The 18,895-nt window shown below is 34.5% G+C and overlaps 1 protein-coding gene across 3 annotated transcripts in view; it reads right to left on the bottom strand.

The window, feature by feature from the left end:
- Positions 1 to 5,169: 5,169 nt before the first annotated feature.
- LOC124536019 (cyclin-dependent kinase 14) overlaps positions 5,170 to 18,895 on the bottom strand; it is a 73,813-nt gene continuing 60,087 nt past the window's right edge. For all 3 annotated transcript variants that reach the window (XM_047112399.1, XM_047112401.1, XM_047112400.1), the window contains exons 5-11: positions 17,237 to 17,328; positions 13,250 to 13,424; positions 12,604 to 12,728; positions 12,357 to 12,493; positions 10,306 to 10,445; positions 9,717 to 9,978; positions 5,170 to 8,751 (exon numbers count right to left, since the gene is read on the bottom strand). In XM_047112399.1, the coding sequence (XP_046968355.1) occupies positions 8,702 to 8,751; positions 9,717 to 9,978; positions 10,306 to 10,445; positions 12,357 to 12,493; positions 12,604 to 12,728; positions 13,250 to 13,424; positions 17,237 to 17,328 (981 nt within the window). In that variant the 3' untranslated portion in view covers positions 5,170 to 8,701. The remainder of the gene's footprint in view (positions 8,752 to 9,716; positions 9,979 to 10,305; positions 10,446 to 12,356; positions 12,494 to 12,603; positions 12,729 to 13,249; positions 13,425 to 17,236; positions 17,329 to 18,895) is intronic.

The following is an 18,895-nucleotide window of genomic DNA, read 5'->3' as shown; positions in this document are numbered from 1 at the left end:
ATAAAGACAAGATCACTTTGACCTGAGCCTTCATCTTTCGAATTAATATTTCTTACATTTTTATAATAATAAATTACGGACTAATCTCGACTAATGGACGATCATTTTTTTGTATAACTAGCCACATAATACAAAATATAATATACTACCAAATGTCTTTATACAAAACGTTCACAATTTTTCAGACATTAGACAATAAAAACCTCTATGTACCTGCATTTAAAAACTCATATGTAACAAAATTAAAATTTAACGAAGTACGCAAGTAATTACATCCTGAAATTGGATACTTTATTGATTGATTTGGATTTATACAACTAATGATAAGCAAGATTGATTTGCGTATTATATAATTCTGAACAAAGCTGTGATAATTCCAACTTGATTCTTCAGAATTATTGTTTAAATTTGACGAATTTTAATATCGCCAGACAGTGAAGAGTCTCCGAGTCCTAAACAAACATAGACTACTTTACATTGCTTGTTACGTCAAGTTAAACAACCATAAACTTTATGTCGAAAGAAAACAAGAACGCTACGCTAAGGGAGAAATGAAATTATTCAAATTTTACATAATGTACATACCACAGAACAATTACGCAGACTATTATTTATGTCTGTAGCATAAAGATGGAGTGTTTGTGGCTGAACACAATAGGTACAGTCGGGGTAAGAAAAGGTTCGTCACCTTAAGATCTATTTTCGTGTGCTCAGTATGAGTGAATATCTGTTTACCGATTGAGAATGACATATTACGTCGCAATAATATGATATTTAGATTCAAAAGATAATAAGAGTTTTGAAAACTGACGAAGGTTTTCCTACTCTGACTGTACATAACAGAAACAAATTTGTATAAAATAAACACCTATTCTCAATAAAAATAAATAATATATTTTATATCATGTGGAAGACGAGAAACCTATATTCCTGTATTTATATAATTTGATACTAAATTATTTATGATCCAAATGAGAGTTCCGGAGGCATGAGGAGTCACTTGAGGAAGACAATATTTTGTGTATATTGGAAAGGTTTTTAATAAAAACGATGAACCATAAGGTAACTCTCGTAAGTCAAATTGTCTTCGAGTTCAAAATAAATTGAAATATTCCTGTTTTTTGAGGTAGGCAGACAACGAGTAAATGGCCCTGACGGTAAGTGGTCATCACCGCCCAGAGACAATGGTGCTATCTGAAATATTAACTTTACCCCACCAATGCGTCACCAACCTCGGGAACTAAAATCTTGTGTCTATTGTACCTGTACTTCCACTGGCTCACTCAGCCTTCAAGCCGGAACATACCAATACTGAGTACTAGTGTTTGACATCTGATAAGTGTACGGCATCTACCCAAACGTAAACTATGTTGAGAAATTTTTGATAATTATCAAAATAAACATTACAGAATTTCAATTCATACTACAAAAAGTATTTATATATAAAGCCTACGTTGTTTTTTTAATCAGTTATCGTAGGTTAAGATTTAATTAACAATAACAAAACTTTCGTAATTCTCGCTATTGTTGAATTCAGTCACTTATTCAGTATAAATAATGCACAAATTTTCTTTAATCGGAGGTCTTGATTCGTTTCCCGAGGGGAGATAATTAGTCGCGATATCAATTCAAGCTTGACTTTTGACGGATGCTAAATTCGCTTCCGAATGCTCCGACGAATTTATCTTTTGTCAGCGTTTCCTTTCACTTCTCGTAACGAGCACGGAGAGGCAAACTAATTAATTTTGCATCATATTGTGATGTTCCGATACAAATGTTATCTCGATAATTAAGACATACGCAACCGAATGAAGTTGTGCTATTTACGAAAATTATTAACATACGTTTATGTTATTTCGTAAAACGTATTCATTTATTTTAAATATATGCTCAGCACATATGATATATATGGGTGTTGAATATTATCCTTATAATACGTAAAATAGTATTCATTATAGAGTTTGCCTATTTAAATAATTGCTAATTGGTAGATGATAAAAAAGCGAGGTATTAATACCTGTTGACTTCCAGGCAGGATATATTAATTTAAATAATTGTATTAACTAACATGACTTTGTATTTTTTAAATGTTGAAAAAGAGTAACTACTGAGTTTCTTGCTGGTTCTTCTCGGTAGACTCTACTTTCCGAACCGGTGGTAGCTTCACTTCATTGTTAAATGACGATTCAAAAGTTCTTGTAAAAACCCACTTGAATAAAGTTTATTTTGATTTTGATTTTTGAAATATCGCTGAAATCGATTAAAGAATTAGTATGTTAATTTTAATTTCTAACATATTAAAAGTCAGATATTATCACACAAATGCTTACCTAAATTAGCTCACCTTACTAATCATCATCATCGTTACATAGTATAAAACAAAGTCGCTCACCGCTATCTGTCCCTATTTATACTTAGTTTAGTTGAGTTTGATGCGGTTTTTTTAATAGATAGATATATAGATAGATGATTCAAGAGGAAGGTTTATATGTATAACACATGGACAATACAGAAGAGAAACATTGATTACCTTAGAGGTTTCTAAAGTGATGTCGTGATCAGTCATTCTGGAGTCAGCGAAGCCGGGTCGGGCCGCTAGTTTAGTATATAATCTAACAAATACACACACACACGCTGACGCAAACATATATTTTGCCCATAAAAATTACAGCCTACATATATATTTCCTAAAAACGTTTGATTAAAGTTGGACATTTGCCAAAAAGTACCTCTCGGGTGGATATTTCACAATTTCCCGCTTTCAACTTCACCTCATGTAATTTTCATCTCCACGATATTGCTTCAGACCTCAATCTCCGGGCCGTTCGTTATCAAGTACTTGATGTATTACCTCGCTTAATAATAAATTATAAGCCATTTTGAAAACTGCATAATGTAGACGATTGTTACGGCAATCATAATAGAGTAGTGTTAGCGAGTCACCCTAGCCTCCAATGCGGTGTGTCGTCAATTGATCCTATATCATTAATTATATCGCATTATTATTACATATTATAAGTATAAGAAAAACTTTTAAATTTATTATGTTATTATATACAATTATTATTGTAAATAATTGATCAATAATTTGTACAACTTCAGTGAATATTATTTTATATAGCATAACATTTAATACAACATTTCCTCTAAGTGTCTTTCGCCGGTTCTTCTCAGGTCTGAGTTGTTAAATTCTGAACCGGTGGTACATTTGTGACTATCAATAAGCAAGTGTAAAGACTGTGTGTAAGAATTGACTTACTTTGAATACTGGTATATAACACTATTTCTTATTTAAAAAAAGATTGAGCTGCCACTAGAAAACAATTGGATGATTATAAAAAATATAGAGATTTTATTTTGTCACCCCGAACTACTGAAATTACAACAGTTATGGCCAACGGATTCCCCGCGTTTGAGCGGGGTTGGTTGTTTTGTACTTTATTCAGTTTTTAGAACAGCGCGTATGCAAATTTTTAGGGCGATAAGTTTTAATTTTTATTTTGTTAAGGTATTGGAATCGTCGACCTCAATTAGGGCTATGCTCAACAAGCCCACATGGTAGATGCACGCCTACTTGTGGCCTTGAATGAAATGTATTGTGTCAGGTTCACGCTATAACCGCATGACTGTAAATTAACTAAAGTTTGTTATACTGAGCACTAAAATCGATATATAATTTCTTCAAGTAGGCACTCACAAACATGTTTCAATAGTCATTCTAAAACATTACATAAATTGAAAAGCTATCATCAATTCGGAAAGTCTTTCAATGAAGAAACTGCAGGAATCTGGGTAGTTTCTCATCACCACCAATATGAATCTGTATGTTTAATGTTATAAATATTAAAAGTGAAAAAAAAAATAAAACACCTTTGCCTCTAAGTCACAGCAGAGCACCAGCGTAGAATGTCAGAATGTCTTAAGCAACATTGATTAACATATTTTTATAACATTTAAAGGAAACGTATCAAAATAGCGTGGCGTAAGTCGGTTTTCACCATAAGTGAGATACGAATTCTACAGAATCCACATCTGCTGATTCGGTATTTTCGTATTAGACTATTCTCTTCTATTCTTCCAGAGAACAGGCGAACATGACAATGAGATATAAGTTTCAATTTCACAATTCAATGAGAAATCAATTCGAGACCCAATAACTTTTAAGCACATAGTCATTTATTTGACCTGATTCCACTCAAGTGAGCAAACATTAAAGCCATTTCATACTGTCCCGATTTAAGGGATCAACTATAAAGTAGGTTTCACATCAAGCACGTAGCATCGAATCGCGTCACATCGCATTTTACATCTATTCATAACGGAAATTTAAACTGTCTGCACAATACTTAAAGTACATATTTGCATCTTTTTTTCTATGATATGTGATCACCACCGCCCATAGACACTAGCGCTCTTAGAAATACGAACAATATCTTACATCGCCAAAGCGCCACCAATCTTGATGTTATGTTCCTTGTGCCTGTAGTTACACTGGCTCACTCACCCTTCAAACCGAAACAAAACAATACTAAGAACTGTTGTTTGGTGGTAGAAATTACGAACATAGAATTAGTATAGTTTTTATTTCAAGTTCGACTTCACTTTACCACGTGTAAAAAGTACTGCGGCGCATTTAATGTGCATCGTACCTAAAAGGATTTAAGTATGGATTTAACTCAATTATTAAAAATGATATATATTTTTTCAAAAGCTGATGTTGAGGAAAATTCTTTATTCAGCAATTAAAATTACAGTTTGACGAATTGTTTTCGAATCGCTAGAAATTTTTAATTTGTTCTCAGATTCATCAACCTTAAATAACGTAATCGTAAATTACTCAGTAGAAAAGTGTGTTATTAAAATTAATATTAATATTGTTAACTCTTATTCATTTTATATATTATTTATTTGCAAATATCAAGCTAATATATACTTAAATTATTAAAATTCATCATTACCAAGTCCAAGATAATTTCAATTTGAAGAATGCAGAATATTTTGTGTTACATTTTCTTAATCAATTATTAATTATTTATTTTTATTAAATTATTCTTAAATAAGATGCAAGGATAACATCACTACGATAAGCAAAAATATCACACGCTTAATGGTTTCATTTTCAAATATTGATATTTTGTTTGACGAAAGGTAAAGAAAACAAATCACAAGTCATCATTAAGAAATAAAAATTTTTATTATTATCAGTTCAAATATCGTATTTACATTCTTTCAAATGATTAGAAGCACATTGTTTAAACAATTATAATAAATCGAAATAAACTCGGCGGCCGCACAAAGTCAGCGATATGAACAGTATAAATCAAATTAATAAAATTGTAAATATCCTATTACATAATTAATATTAAAATAAATCTCATAAATTCCCATGAATGCGCAGCAACTTCGTACCTGTCAATATCTCCATGCTTGTACAAAATCGAAAACAGATTATAAAAACCAACGTGTCGAATATAATCTGTGGTCGAAAACGTAAATCATTTACTATTCGCAATATTAAAGTATATTTTATGTGTATTAAAATAATATCCTACTATAAAATAATAGCACTAAGTTCAAAGAACAAGGCACAGTAATATTGCATGCTGTAACGAAAAGGCGCGGTTATGAAATATGTATAGAGCAGCAACGCTCTTTGTTGTTCACATAACATACACGGTCGGATACACAAAACTAAAAAAAAGCACGAAGATTTGACAAATATTACTCTTTTACAAAACGACGCATTTAAATTATACAAATCACTTTTATACAGTACAAAATATTGCACAAAACATTTATTAATTGAATATATCCTCTTAAATAATAGAAAACTTCCTTCCTTTTCCTTCACTACTAAAATATAAGGAACAATGACTTATTAAAAAAAATATGACCACAGGCCAACCGAACGAAGAGTTACAGAAGCGTCGTTTTGTAAAATACAAAGTTACCGCCACGAAACTCATACAGCAATGGCAACTCGTCCAGGACTGGAGAAACTAAAGTATACAAATAAACTAATATGACTATTTACAAATAACTTTCGTCTACTCGTCCACTTCGTAACATCAGTTCTTCATTATACAAATGCAAATTACATTTTACGCGACAATACATCGCCATTCGCCTAATTACACTTGTTTCGTAATTCAGTCTCGTTTACGCGCAAGCGGCACTTATTGCTATCGAAATAAGAATCAATTTCGTTTAAAATGTTTAATTTGTGGTAATCAATAAACATACACCTACCCAGTCGTTCCGAGAATAGGATTTAGCTAATAATAGATCACGATTATTTGAATCCGTAATGGAAATGAATTATGAAACAAGTGCAACGTTAGTAACAAACTCATTCAGTTAAATGCTCCGTAATCATCGAACACTATACACTTATGTTACAGGTCACATCTCAGGGATGCCAGTGCCTCACTCAACGGGTGATCATCATCTGCACTAATTACACAAATAGAACAAACTCAACAAATCATGTACACTGATAGTATTGCGTTTTTCTATACAATTTACTCGCTAGTTTGGTGTTTGGAACCGAATTAGGGTTAACTAAGCCGAGAGAGTGGGGAACGCTCCTCGACTATTTCGTTATAAATATTTCCTATTTTGTTTATAAATGACAGTGTAATAAGATCGATAAATGTTTTCTAAAATCGAATCGAATCACGTTACACAAAAAAAAAAACCAAAAAGGTTATATAGATTGAGCGAATTTATAATCTGTGCAAAGTTTGCTTTCGAAAATTTATCCTAAACAAATACGGCTCCTAAGCGTGCAATCGATCCAAAATACATATTCGAATTGATTCGAAGAGCCGTATGAAAATTTTGTGCTCAAACGATCGAGAGACGTTCCCCACTCCATTTAATCGTCTCTAAAGCTCTGTATTCACTACACTACACTAATTATACTCGCACTAGTGTCCGCGCACACTGACAACTCGACTCTACTAATGTCCCGCCTAATCAAACTTTCCCGTCTTAAAACGTGGCAGTGAAAAATGTACGACCTATGTTCGGCTAAGCCTACCTAGGCTACATCATCATTTTTTCCCGATCGGTTAAGTAAAAACGCATTTTTACAGCTATATATTTTTCATATAAATTTACCTCAATTATCCTATTACGATGTAGTTATTGTATCTATTCATTACGAGGATTAAGTTATTATTGCATAAATATATTTTTTCCTTTTCTTTCAGACCGTACTCGGAGTCCCCTAATAGGAGGAGCAACATTGTAAACCTGTCAAAACAGTTTCATAGCATGGTTTTATTGGTTCGCTCTTCATTTATATTCCGAGCGAATGAAATGAGAAAATCTCGTCGCAGACTTGCATTGTCTTTGTGAGATGTTCACGAGATTGAAAACTATAATAAATCTTTAAGGACTTTCTAGCTGAATTCGAACATTTTCTAACATTCACTTCGAATATGAAACTGTCTAAAAGGATATGATTTTTCTACCATCTTCTTATGAAATTCGAAAACGCTCTTTTTACGAACCAATGTTTACATTCTAAAATCTATATATTCATTTCTAGTACAGAATCACATTTTACTCTAGGTCGATGTTAAACATTCAAGTTGCCAATGCGCCGGTACCTACATTGCGACCCTAACCTTACAATGTGAGGGACCACTAAAAATTTCGCTAAAACGGTAAATTCCCTAACAGCTAGAAATCTAGCTTCATCCTACACTCTTGTACAGATTAATTAATAAAAAATTTTTCATAATCGAACCTATCACGTTACAATTTACAAAAGGACGGTCCCACACTTAATAAACTTGAGATCTGTCACGATACTTTAAATAAATTTTGGTTGACGTCTCATTTAATATTCAATTATATCACTGCAAGCGATCCATCGCTCGCTTTCCCCGAACTAACGTCGGCGAGGGACGAAAACAAGCGTGCGGTAAAATACCCGATTTATATTTCCTATTGGAACAACAACGCGTTGGTTATACCGAAAAACTTGGACATGCCAATTTTAAATCTTCAAAACTTGGACATGCCAATTTTAAATCTTCAAAAACATATTCACCAGCATCGGGCTCTTTCGATAGCACCTTCAATGTGCACGTTAGGACAGACGCCAAATAAATTTAACTAAAGCTCTAATAGAAACGACAACTCATCTCCGATTGTCTTTGTTCGGCAAGTATCAACTTAAGGATTACAATTTAGCTCATCCGGTGCTCGGCGATTATGATACGAGACTTCATAAGACTGCACTGATTTCATATATCCCATAGTAAATATAAATAAACATCTTCAAAATTTTTACCAAAATTATGAGCATATATCCAGCATAAAAATCTTTTTTTTTTTAAAATAACTCATCATACTCTCAGTTATAGATATACATGGCACACTGCTCTGTTTATATATATTTATACAAATAAACGGTACACTCGACACCTATCAGTATACCTTGTCACCATAGAATAATTGAATTACATGGATGGATATTATTAGAAGCTTAACAAGCGCTAATGTAACGTTTCGTCGAAGCGATCGACGGATGGACAGAGCTCGGACTACCAGGATACGTTGGTCCGTCGAAATGAGTGAAACGTATTTCGACCGTTGATTAAAACTATAGGAATTGATAGGTACTAACTAAGAATGTCCCGTTTGGGAGGAACAAGTGAACAGATTCTACTATGCGTGCTGTGGGCGCCTAGTCTTCGGGGTGGAGGCTCACGCCCTCTACTGTGAAGATCGACACCTCTGCAACAAACGAACACTCACATTACGATACATTGACGATCACTGGTCTCGCTTTGCACGATGGGGCAAGGGAAGCTAACAGGCAAATAAAACTTAACGATAAAATAAAACAAATCTTGTCCATAATAAACTAGCTGGAGTTTACCAACAGCTTCTTGTCATCACATCAAATCGATGGTACTAATTAATGCGATATTGTGGATTGTCATCCCAATTACATATTATTACTAAAAACCCTCAGTAATCCGTCAAAGGTGGTGGCGGATTAAGTTTTTCAAACTAGAGAATGCTGAATTTTCACGGTCCGGAGTTTTTAAAATGAACGTCCCGTATTCCTTCACATACAATGTTCGTAAACCACAAGCAAACTGAGACAACACGAAACACAACTCGCGATTATTCCACGTAGCGAGTTGCAACGCGCTTATGTCAGATTACATCGGAGATTAGACACAGGCCGGATTACCGAGGGTCTACTCTATTTGCCGACTTTCAAATCTATACCGCAGTTAGAGTTAGATGAAACCAACTTCCTCGATTTCCATACATGCTGAAGTCAGCTTCATAGACTAATATGAAAGTAAAAAGTAAAGTAAAAGTAAAGTAACAGCCTGTAAATTACCCACTGCTGGGCTAAGGCCTCCTCTTCCATTAAGGAGAGGGATTGGAACATATTCCACCACGCTGTTCCAATGCGTGTTGGTGGAATACACATGTGGCAGAATTTCTATGAAATTTGTCACATGCAGGTTTCCTCACGATGTTTTCCTTCACCGCCGAGCACGAGATGAATTATAAAGACAAATTAAGCACATGAAACAGCGGTGCTTGCCTGGATTTGAACCCGCAATCATCGGTTAAGATGCACGCGTTCTAACCATTTCAATTCATGAAACAATAGGAATTATATAAAAATGAAAGAAGAACAAATTATTTGATATTTCATGTATGTATGAATGTGTTACCGTCGGGCAGGTGCGAGAGGCGAGAGGGTAGTGGCGAGAAGTACTCGTGCGCGAGCGCCCGCGGCGCGGCCAGGCGGCGCGCGGGGTCGGGCTGCAGCAGCGACGCGGCCAGCCGCTGCGCGTCCCGCCCGGCGTCCCGCAGCCGCGGGAACGCCGCCGCCAGCGGCCGCGCGGGACACGCGCCCCAGCGGGACACGTGCGCCCGCAGCCCCGGCAGGCGGGACACGCCGTTCCAACTGTCTTCAGTTGGCGTGCCGACCACCTAAACCAACGAACACATTTCTTGATTTTGACATGTCCATCTCCAGAATGTTCCGGGAAATATTAATTACGTTGCCTTAGATTTTCGCGATTATTACACATTGAAATAAAACTAGTTTTAACGGATTTAAGTCGCGTGTATTAATTATTTTTATCATCCCGACGTTTCGAGCACTTTACAGCTCAGTCAGTCTACCCGTGACGCTGTAAAGTGCTCGAAACGTCGGGATGATAAAAATAATTAATACACGCGACTTAAATCCGTTAAAACTAGTTTTATTTCAATATTAATTACAATAAATTAATAATAAATAAAGAGATTTAGTACCTTGAAAATTTTGTCGAGTTGATCGTTCGTGTCTCTGACTCCCGGGAACGTGGGCACGCCGCAGAGCATTTCTACGAATATACAGCCAACCCCCCACATGTCCAACGACGTTGAATATTCCGTGCTCCCGAGGAGAACGTCTGTTTAAGAATAAATATTATTTAAATTATTTTATTTCGTATAAAATTATTTATATTTCAATTGTCAGCGGTTCATGTAACTTTTAACACTTCTGAACTAAATCATTTTCCTCAAAGATTATAAAATAGCTTTTAGCCGAACCATCTTTAAATAAAACGTACTATGGTAAACACTGTTCAGCTTTGTTTCGTCGACAGACTGGCTACCTCCACCTGTACCACTCGAGATAAATTGGGCGAGAGATCTGAAGCGTTTCAAGTGCTGTATCATCCTCGAAAAATCAATATTCCGATAGGCAGCCGATTGAAAGATATTAAAATAGAAATTTTAGTAAGGATTACCGTAGCGTAAAAGATTATAGGCTTTATAGGCTAGTGGAGTATACCAGATGTAATTACTGAAATATACATTGTTATGTAACAATTTATTCTGTAAATAAATAGTTACATAAAGAGACGCAGGCTTCCTCTACAATGAGAAGTTTATGAGATTATTCCATCACATTGTATTAATATGATTATGAAGTCCACTTTGTTATAATTCGTGAACTTTGTTTAAGTCCGTAACATTTACATATATCCCACCGCCATGTCGCCTGTGTTGTTTCATTTTTGATATGAAGCCAGTTTAAATAGTCATGAGGGACATAATTATAGTTCCCAAAATATTAGTAAATATTTCTTGTAAGGCTGTTGTTGTTGTTGTTGTTTGTTGTCTTGTAAGAAACCTCTTTGTAAACATTACGTCTTTAGGTCATAACTCATAATGACTATCAATGTGGACCGCGTGTCAGTGGAATTGGTAAAATCTCCAAAAAAGTGCTAATGTAAGCACATGAAAACTAAGCGACGCTTGCCTTTATTTGAGACACTAAGCTTCAGTTACGTAATTCTAAATTATATTAAATTACGGTAGCACTACGCGTTTAAAACCTTACTTTGACCTGATTTGATATTAATATGGACATTGCAAAATGATTATGCAAGAACCGGTACATCTGACATGCTTACATGAGCGGGTAATAATACATCTGTGAGCTATTTAGGCCATTAACATATATTCCAATACTAATATTTCGTTCAATACCAGCTGCGTTCATTTCGTTAAGATATCAGCCTATGTTTAGTGTTGTTCAAATAGCGTTGATAATATCATTATATATGCAATTTGTATGTCATATCAATTTTGCAATTCGTTTTAGATAGTGAAAGTCGTAGTATTGCATCAATCAATATCTGTTATACCCAAATATTGTAACACTTTCAATTTCTTCTTAAAACGTCAATTCAATCATTCAACTATTTCCCAAGTTAAGATTTCGTCCGGGCGAAACAGGAATTTTAATTATTTTCCAATTGCATCACCACTTACCCGGCCTTACTTAACCGTCCAGGGAATCAAATACAAACAAAAAAAATCGTCAAAATCGTTCCAACCGTTGAAGTTCTCCTGAGCGATTTACTGTCACGGCGTTTAATCTTAATTCCTAGCTAACTATAAGATAGCAGAGATGGCCCAGTGGTTAGAACGCGTGCATCTTAACCGATGATTGCGGGTTCAAACCCAGGCAAGCACCGCTGATTCATGTGCTTAATTTGTCTTTATAATTCATCTCGTGCTCAGCGGTGAAGGAAAACATCGTGAGGAAACCTGCATGTGACAAATTTCATACAAATTCTGCCACATGTGTATTCCACCAACCCGCATTGGAACAGCGTGGTGGAATATGTTCCAAACCTTCTCCTTAAAGGGAGAGGAGGCCTTTAGCCCAGCAGTGGGAATTTACAGGCTGTTACTTTATAAGATATAGTGCACTTGAGAAAAGGACGTTCGCTGTTTTTTCTCTTAAAAGCTCCAATAGTCCGAACGGAGATCAGACACAGTGAGTATACACATAAGTAGCGACTAACCTGGTGGCCTGTACCATAATGTGACGACCTCGTGCGAGTACGTGTGGCTAGGAACAGATTTCGCCCGTGCGAGTCCAAAGTCTGCCAGCTTCAGTTCGCCGTGCGAGCTTATTAATAAATTCTGTGGTTTGACGTCCCTGTTTCAAAAAAAAAAAAAAAAACAAAATTAAAACAATCAATCACATTTAATTTCGACTGGCAATATATTATCAAATATTTATGAAACTTTTATTCAAATTTCAAATACCTGTGTAAAACTCGTCTCCGATGGCAGTAAGCGAGACCTCGGAGAAGTTGGAACATGAAAAGCCGGACATTATGCCGATTGAGGCCACCGGGGTGCATCTCCATATATTGCGATAAGTCTGTGTCCTGTGAAAAATGGAAAAACTGTAAAAAATAATAAAAGAAACACAGATAAAAAATATCAATAAGTTAAACCTCTTCTTCTTCGTTATTTTGAATCTACCCGCAAACTTCAGTCTCGTGACCAAAAACGTTCATAAATAATGTCAAGCTTTATCAAATAAAAATAAAAAAATAAATATCCCGTTTTAAATACTTGTAGAAGTAAAAATTACCATGTTAATTTAAAATCTTATTAGTGAATATAACGAAAAGGTTTAATTAAATACAGATCAATTTATTGAATCTAAAATATTATACTAATGAGCGAAAAATTAATTAATGCTTTTATATACTTAAAAAAAAATTGTAAATTCGAAATTTCGCATCGTACCCTATACCGTATATACAAGTCTCAATAGTGTGTTTACATTGAAATTACAAACAATTTTTGGGCAACTTTTCCATTTCGGTAAAGTTCCACGTATCCACTGGTCAAGCTCTTATAAACTCTTTTCTATGAGTCTGTCCGTCTGTAACGAACTCACCACAAACTCGAAGACGAAAGTCAACGTTTCCCTCGTGTGCACGATGTCGTGTAACGTTACAATGTTTGCGTGTTTCAGTTCTTTGAGAAGCGACGCCTCGCGTATCGCCGTGAACGGCGCGCCTTCCTCTTCTTGCAGTCTGATCTCTTTTAAAGCCACAACTTGCTGTGTTAAACTGTGAAAGATCATTATAAGGTTAAACATTGTCAATGCAATGGCTGGAAAGTTACTCGCCCTTAAGATACGTTATCGTTTAAGGGTACAGGAACTCTTCGATATGTGTATGATACATAACAAAAACCGTTATATTTTTATTAAACGTTAATAACATTAAAATAAAATAAGAAACAGACGTATTTACGATTGACTTCTGGTCACAACCGTCCATGACTATTGGTACTGTGTGAAATATTAACTATTCCTTACACCGTCGTTGTCACCAAGATTTTACTAGCTCGAACCAAAACTCACCAGCATTAACTATTACCGAAATAATAATTGGTGTAAATATATGTAATTATAGTACGACACAACTTAGATGTCGCATCGGCAAAATTCGTAAAACCGATCACATCCGAATTAAGTACGCTATCCCAAATTATCAATATTTATTTCTCACGTGAATATGATCTTTGCACAAACGTAATAACTAGTAATAACATATGACCTAATGTATTCGTCAATTTGACGCGTCGATATATATACACTTGTTTTCTCTGACGCGTGAATCTATAGAATAGCGTCGAATGGCGCGATAGGGAGCTATTTATGTTGGTTGTGTAAATCGGCAGTAATCGGTTTTATTTTCATCCCATTGCATTTTCCGATGCTACATCTAATTTGTGTCTTACTATACTCATATGGAGTACATATTAATTCAATAAATAATACTATCATGTTAGAATATATACATAATGAAGACAGCTTCGAGATACCTCAAAGGTTATTACTGGCTCCTTTAAAGCTATGATGTCAACCGAGCGCGCCACCCACACCTCATTGTATAAAACTACATAACGCTAAACACAAGATGCGACGCCATCGAAACTCTCACGTGCACGAGTACCAAGTTCTTCACACCAACTTGTAATGGGGAGTTAATTATTCAATCTCAAGTATTCGTAAGCTAATTTGTTGTGTTGCTTCTACAGAGAACACTTCGCGCTTGCTAGTTCTGGCGTTTTCATATTAAGACTTATATAATGTCATTAAATAAATACTGAACATTACAATAAGTAAATTAAACTATTCTATACATCAATATCACTTTATTTATCTACGAATATTTGATATGTTTTGGGAAGCTACGGTATCCATCGTTATGGAATGGACGCTCCGAAATCAAGTGAAACCGGTTTAAAAATAATATGAACATTATAACTATTCATTTAAAAATAAGATTGTAATAAATTAATAGGTTGATGTTTATTGAATATAAGCATCTGACTGTCTCATTGGTCTATTAACTACTCGATTTCGAGATCACCTCGAAATAGATAGACAGACACAAAAGTCATAGTCTACAAACACTTTTACTATAGTATGGCTAGCTTCATCTTATGCACAACCAGTGACCGGGTACAGCAATATTTTGACAATAAGCGCCAAAAAATATATTTTTGAAAGATTATCCGAGGCGCTTTACCAATTTCCGGCTGGAATATCATGGGTGAGTCGGTCTTGAGGTGTCCAGGTTTTTTGCACCCTAGATTAAGAGAGGTTTACGGCTGCAGTGGCCGAAATCGCTCAGAAGGACGAATTTATTATTAAAATGGTCTCAGTAGTTTCACTGTCTACAATAATTGGGCCCAATCTGCTCTACACGAGACACGATTTCCGGGAGGTGTGAGCCGACATCCTCTGACCTCGATACTTTAAATCGAATATAATTGAATTTGAATTGAATATAAGTTTAGTGATACGGCATCGTTTGAATATGGAATTAAATACTTATTATACGAGTATGTAAATACTATGTCTCAATTCTGCAACCCACGACTACACTGTAGAATAAAGTTGTTCCTTATTTCTAGTCTGACGCTTAAAAGTGGGACATTTACAGACTGTTACGTTACTTTTATATTTGCAATAAGACTATGCAATTTATATGATACTAGAGTCGTCCCGGCTTTGTACGAGTGCAATGTTGATACTTAATATACGGATTTTGTTTATTTACGAAATCACATTAGAAACATCTAAAATTATCGGTGTTTCTTTTTTATATTGTTCATGTATTATATACCAAAAACCTTCCTCGCGATTCGTCTACCTATTACAAAAAAAATTGCATCAAAATCCATTCCGTAATTTTAAGATCTAAGCATACATAATTACAGAGCGGTAAGTGATTTTGTTTAAGACTATGTAATGATAATGATCAACAAACTGATGTACTAAAAATAGTATTTAATAATTTACGATTACCCTACACATTCAAACGGTTAAAGTATTCATGAAAAGTTGGTGTAAGCGTCACGACTCCTAAATCTGACAAAGTTATCGCTGAAACTTTCACGTGATATGAACATGGCAATTCAGCAAGTCGTACGTGCTCGTTACTCCTCTTAGATTTTGTGTGAAATACAATTTCACGTATAAAATCGTCGGTAACCAGTTTTACAACTGCTAATACGTTTCGACCTAACTCTTAACTTGGTAACGAAAACTTGTGCATTAATTGGAGCTACCCTAATATCTCTAATTACGGTCTAGTAATTCACTGAGCGACACAAGAGCGGCAATTAAAAGGTCTCAAGTGATCTTATATAACGTGCTAATCGATCGGATGAATTGGTTAATCATTTGTGATTAATGAACATGGATCATTTGCATTATATAACACAGGAATTATTGCACAGCATGACATTTTTTATTATCGAATTGAAACTGTTTTAGAAGAAATTGTAAACATTTATCAGGTCACACATTATGAAGAAACAAACAATATTCAGGTTGAATGTATTACCACACTAAAGTTCAAGTAGTTTTAAGTTTTACTGATAAAAATGACATATTAAATTTAACACATACTTTGATAGATGAAACAATATATAATCTAAAAACTAACAATGTTAATACACGAATGATGAATGAAAAAAATATTTTTTTATTAATAAAAAAATAAAAACATAAATCAATTAGTTCCGGCTTATAGTGCTCTGTTTACATATAAATATCCATGTCAAGTAGAAACATATATCAAATCAATTCAGAAGCTCTACAGTCCAACATAGAGCATGCAACGTTGGCCGCGTTATGCAAACCGGTGTCAACAATTCAACGAAATATTCAGCGAAGCCAACAATACTCCCATTGAATATTTCAGAGCTCGTTTTAAAGCGAGAGGTCCGCATAAAACACGGTCGGTTCAGAACAAAGTAGGCTAAGAGGATCCTGTTTTGCATATCGACCAAAGTCAAAGGGTTTACCGAATGTATAACACCCCACGCCGTTCGATATTTTGTGTGACATAACTAGGCGAAATGATCGACTCTTAATGAATTCTTTACATTCATAATTATTTCGGTAACTAATTATAAACAAATATTGTATGAATTCTACGGAGTTAAAATCAATAATTAAGATAAATCAATATTTAGATATTGAATATATAATTTAATATTCAGTATCAATTTGTATTAGTACAACATCTATGTAATTTTGATATAAATAACGACGATTACTAATGTTTTTTAAATAATTCCAATAAAAATGGAAAATAGTCTTTTCTTCGAATAAATGACATACGTGCGATATCGGGAACTGATATGAATACAAAATAATTCTAAGATTTTTCATTACGTTATGAATATTACGGTGATTGTCAATTCATAAAATAAAATACATTCAATTTCATAAATTGGAAGTTATTGCGTTATTTTCGTTACAATATCATCCAAGATCCATCTTCATCACAATTTGTAACACATTTTACAAACATTCAGTTGAAAATATTTTATTAGTGTTCAGGTAAAATATACTCACTTGCTATATCCCTTATATACTGTAGCGTAGGAGCCTTCGCCGAGCTGCTCCAGTTTAATATAAGCCTCGGATTTCCCGAAGGGGGAGTCACCCTGCCGACAATAAGATGACCATTCGTCAATGTTCACTCGACAATTGAAACGTGCACGAGCATCACGTAACTGATTATCTATTCTACCCTTATACATATGTATATCTTTATATTTATAGAATAGCTAAATTAAAAATATATATATTGATTACGACGACTCTAAAATATTATGTAATTTGGAAAAGTTGTCTTAAATTTTCGCGATTATTACACATTGAAATAAAACTATTTTTAACGGATTTGAATCGCGTATATTAATTATTTTTAACATTTCGACGTTTCGAGCACTTTACAGCGTTCGAGTCTACCCGTGACCACGAACGCTGTAAAGTGCTCCAAACGTCGGAATATTAAAAATAATTCATTTGGAAAACTATTTGAGAAACATAAATAACAGAAAATCGATCAAAGCAAGTCAATGAAAAAGACGTCTCATTATCATTTTTTTTTACTCAGTATCCAATATTATTAAGAAACGGACAGATAAAATTATAGTCATCTATAATTTATATACCTATACATATTTTCTTGTGTTAGATGGATAAAAATAGCACAAAAGTGTACTGAGAAACATATTAAAAATCATACATAAGTTATGTATGTTGATATATGTCAATGTGGGATGAATAAAACCTAAAATACCAGTTTCATAAATACATAAAATTCATGTAGGCTTTATTGCTTACGTTATTGACAATAAAATAAAACCTGAAAAACTACACGGCACTGTATTGACAAGGCCGAGTTGAGGTTCAGATTAAAAATACAGAACAAAATTGTGAAATTTTCAGTAGTTACTTATTTTTAACACAATCTACCTTTTTTATAATTAAATGATTAACTTTATCTCTGGAATTTAATGTGTATATTGTATATACATTTTTTATTGTATCGGTAGGCAACCTGAAAAATGAGCCAGTGGTCACCACCGCCAGTGCCTGCAATCATTAACTAAGTATGTTGTTGGGCGGTAGAAGCTGATGAGTGGATGGTAAATAGGGGCTTGCATAATGCCCTACCACCAAGTTAAAATTTCGAAACAATAATTTCGTTTAAAATATGCTTTAGCATTTTGAAGAGTTGAGTTGGCCCACTGGTTAAAACGCGTGCAGCTTAACCGATGATTTCGGGTTCAAGGCTAGGCAAGCATCACTATATATATGTGCTTAATTTGTGTTTATAATTCATCTCGTGTTCGGCGGTGAGGGAAAACATCGTGAGGAAACCTGGATGTGTCAAATTTCATCGTAATTCTGCCACATGTGCATTCCACCATCAATCATTGGAACAGCGTGGTGGAATATGTTCCAAAGCCTCTCCTTAATGGAATAGGAGGCCTTAGCCCAGCAGTGGGAAATTAACAGGCTGTTACTTTACTTTAATTTCTAAGCCTGTATCAAGCAGCTAATGCTATCTCATATAGTAAAAATGATCACAAAATAATTACTTGAAACGGTTCAAAACTATTCTGAAAGCAAAGCTTTTTAATATAGCATGATAAATATCAGTAAGTTGTTCACAGGGGAAACGTATAAATAAGTATATACACTACAAACGTACGACTCCGT

This window comes from Vanessa cardui, chromosome 16, assembly GCF_905220365.1.
Source record: "Vanessa cardui chromosome 16, ilVanCard2.1, whole genome shotgun sequence".
In the NCBI taxonomy this organism is placed as follows: domain Eukaryota; kingdom Metazoa; phylum Arthropoda; class Insecta; order Lepidoptera; family Nymphalidae; genus Vanessa; species Vanessa cardui.
Note: the sequence above shows the minus strand (reverse complement) of the source record. Positions and strands in the feature narration are given on the sequence as shown.